At 52.2% G+C, this 1,674-nt stretch overlaps 1 protein-coding gene across 1 annotated transcript; it reads right to left on the bottom strand.

Moving 5' to 3' along the window:
* Positions 1–245: 245 nt before the first annotated feature.
* Positions 246–818, bottom strand: LOC142558687 (protein GVQW3-like). Its single transcript, XM_075670809.1, has one exon. It carries the CDS (start codon positions 816–818, stop codon positions 246–248), a length of 573 nt encoding a protein of 190 aa, XP_075526924.1.
* Positions 819–1,674: the final 856 nt, after the last annotated feature.

The raw sequence follows: 1,674 nt of genomic DNA, 5'->3' as shown, positions 1-1,674 counted from the left end.
CTTGAGCGTCGATTTTATTCTCGGGAATAGAAAAATGGCTCGCGGGGCCAAGTCGGGGCTGTAGGGAGGCTGAGGCAGCGCTGCCACCTTGTGCTGGGCAAAATACTCCACTAGGCGGAACGCTGTGTGGCTCGGCGCGTTGTCATGGTGCAGCCGCCAATTGTTCGCGATCGCTCGGCGGACACGAACAATGCTTTTTCGCAGTCTTTTGAGTACTTCCATGTAAAAAAAACTGTTTTAACTGTTTATCTGGGTGGTACGAACTCTTTGTGGATGACTCCATGTCGATCAAAAAAGCAAGTGAGCATGGACTTTTGCTTGGATTTGCTCATTCGTGCTTTCTTGGGGCGTGGCGAAGAAGGGGTGTGCCATTCTGAGCTCTGCTGCTTGCTCTCCGGGTTGTAATCAAACACCCACGTCTCCTCACCGGTCACTGCATTGTCCAAAAAGTCGGGGTCCTCATTCACATGATGAAGAAGATCCTGGCAGATCGCTTTCTGGTTGGCCTTTTGCTGCTCTGGCACCACTCGTGGCACGAACTTCGCGCACACTTTCCTCGTGGCTAAGTTTTCTGTCACGATCTTGAAAACTTGGGTTTGAGGAATGCTCAAGTCATCAGCAATCATTGTGATACTCATCCAACGATCACTGTTCAGTAAATTTTTCTCTCTCGACACATTTTCGTTGGTCTTGCTGGTCGAAGGGCATCCGCAGCGGTCGTCGTCTTCCACTCTTTCCCTACCTTCTCGGAACAGCTTGTGCCACTCAAAAACGCCGGATCTGCCCATGGCAGCATCACCATTGGCCTCCTTAATCATGTTGTGAGTCTCTTTGCCCATTTGACGAAGCTGTACACAAAATATGATTGCGTATCGCTGATCCAGTAAACGCTCCATGATTCTTCGTCACGAGGCGTTTCGACAGGGATTCATAGTACAAGTGACCTGCTCTCTCCAACGGCCAAGAACCGACTGCTGATTTTTCCCAGCGTTCCTAATATCCCCCTTCATCGATCCTGCTCGCGCAGACCGCCTCTCGTCCACCCATTCGCCCAGGAAAAAACCAGTCCTACTACTTTCAGAACAGACCCTCTATGGAACCTCACTGCGACGGCGACGTTGGAAATTCGCCAGGAGTGTCCACGCATTTACTATCGCAATATAAAAAATATCACCACCCAAGCACTCCGTACAAATGGCCAACCAGCGAAGTTGAAACGTGCGGCCCGGTGTTTATCACTGGGTTAATCCGGACGGTTCATTAAACGACGGCTTGGTAGGCGGCCGGATACTCGGTACACAGTTTCTGCTTGCGCTCGGCTGCACGAGCTTCTTCTTGTGCCCGGCCTGCAGTATCGGCACGGCGTAGGCGAGATCGTCCCCTGTTCTGTTCACGGCGTTGCTGATCGAAACTTCCTGCTTCTCATGAGTACGCATGGCGCGGGCCTACCCATTTTGGAGACAGAGAGAAAGTGCTGCGCGCGCACTCGACTGGGATGGAGAGCAACGACGTCACTACTGGCGCAGCCAATCGCGTGCCTCTCTTCCTCTCTTTCTTTCTTTTTTTTTTCGCGCATGCGCATGGGGTTGCGCCAGAGGAGTTTTCGGCGTACAGGCGACAGACGGACGAGTCGGCTAGCCATATACAGCTTCGCTGTAAAACGAGGACGGAGCT

The sequence above is a fragment of the Dermacentor variabilis genome, chromosome 1 (genome assembly GCF_050947875.1).
Source record: "Dermacentor variabilis isolate Ectoservices chromosome 1, ASM5094787v1, whole genome shotgun sequence".
In the NCBI taxonomy this organism is placed as follows: domain Eukaryota; kingdom Metazoa; phylum Arthropoda; class Arachnida; order Ixodida; family Ixodidae; genus Dermacentor; species Dermacentor variabilis.
The sequence above is the reverse complement of the archived record's forward strand: the minus strand, read 5'-3'. Positions and strand labels throughout refer to the sequence as shown.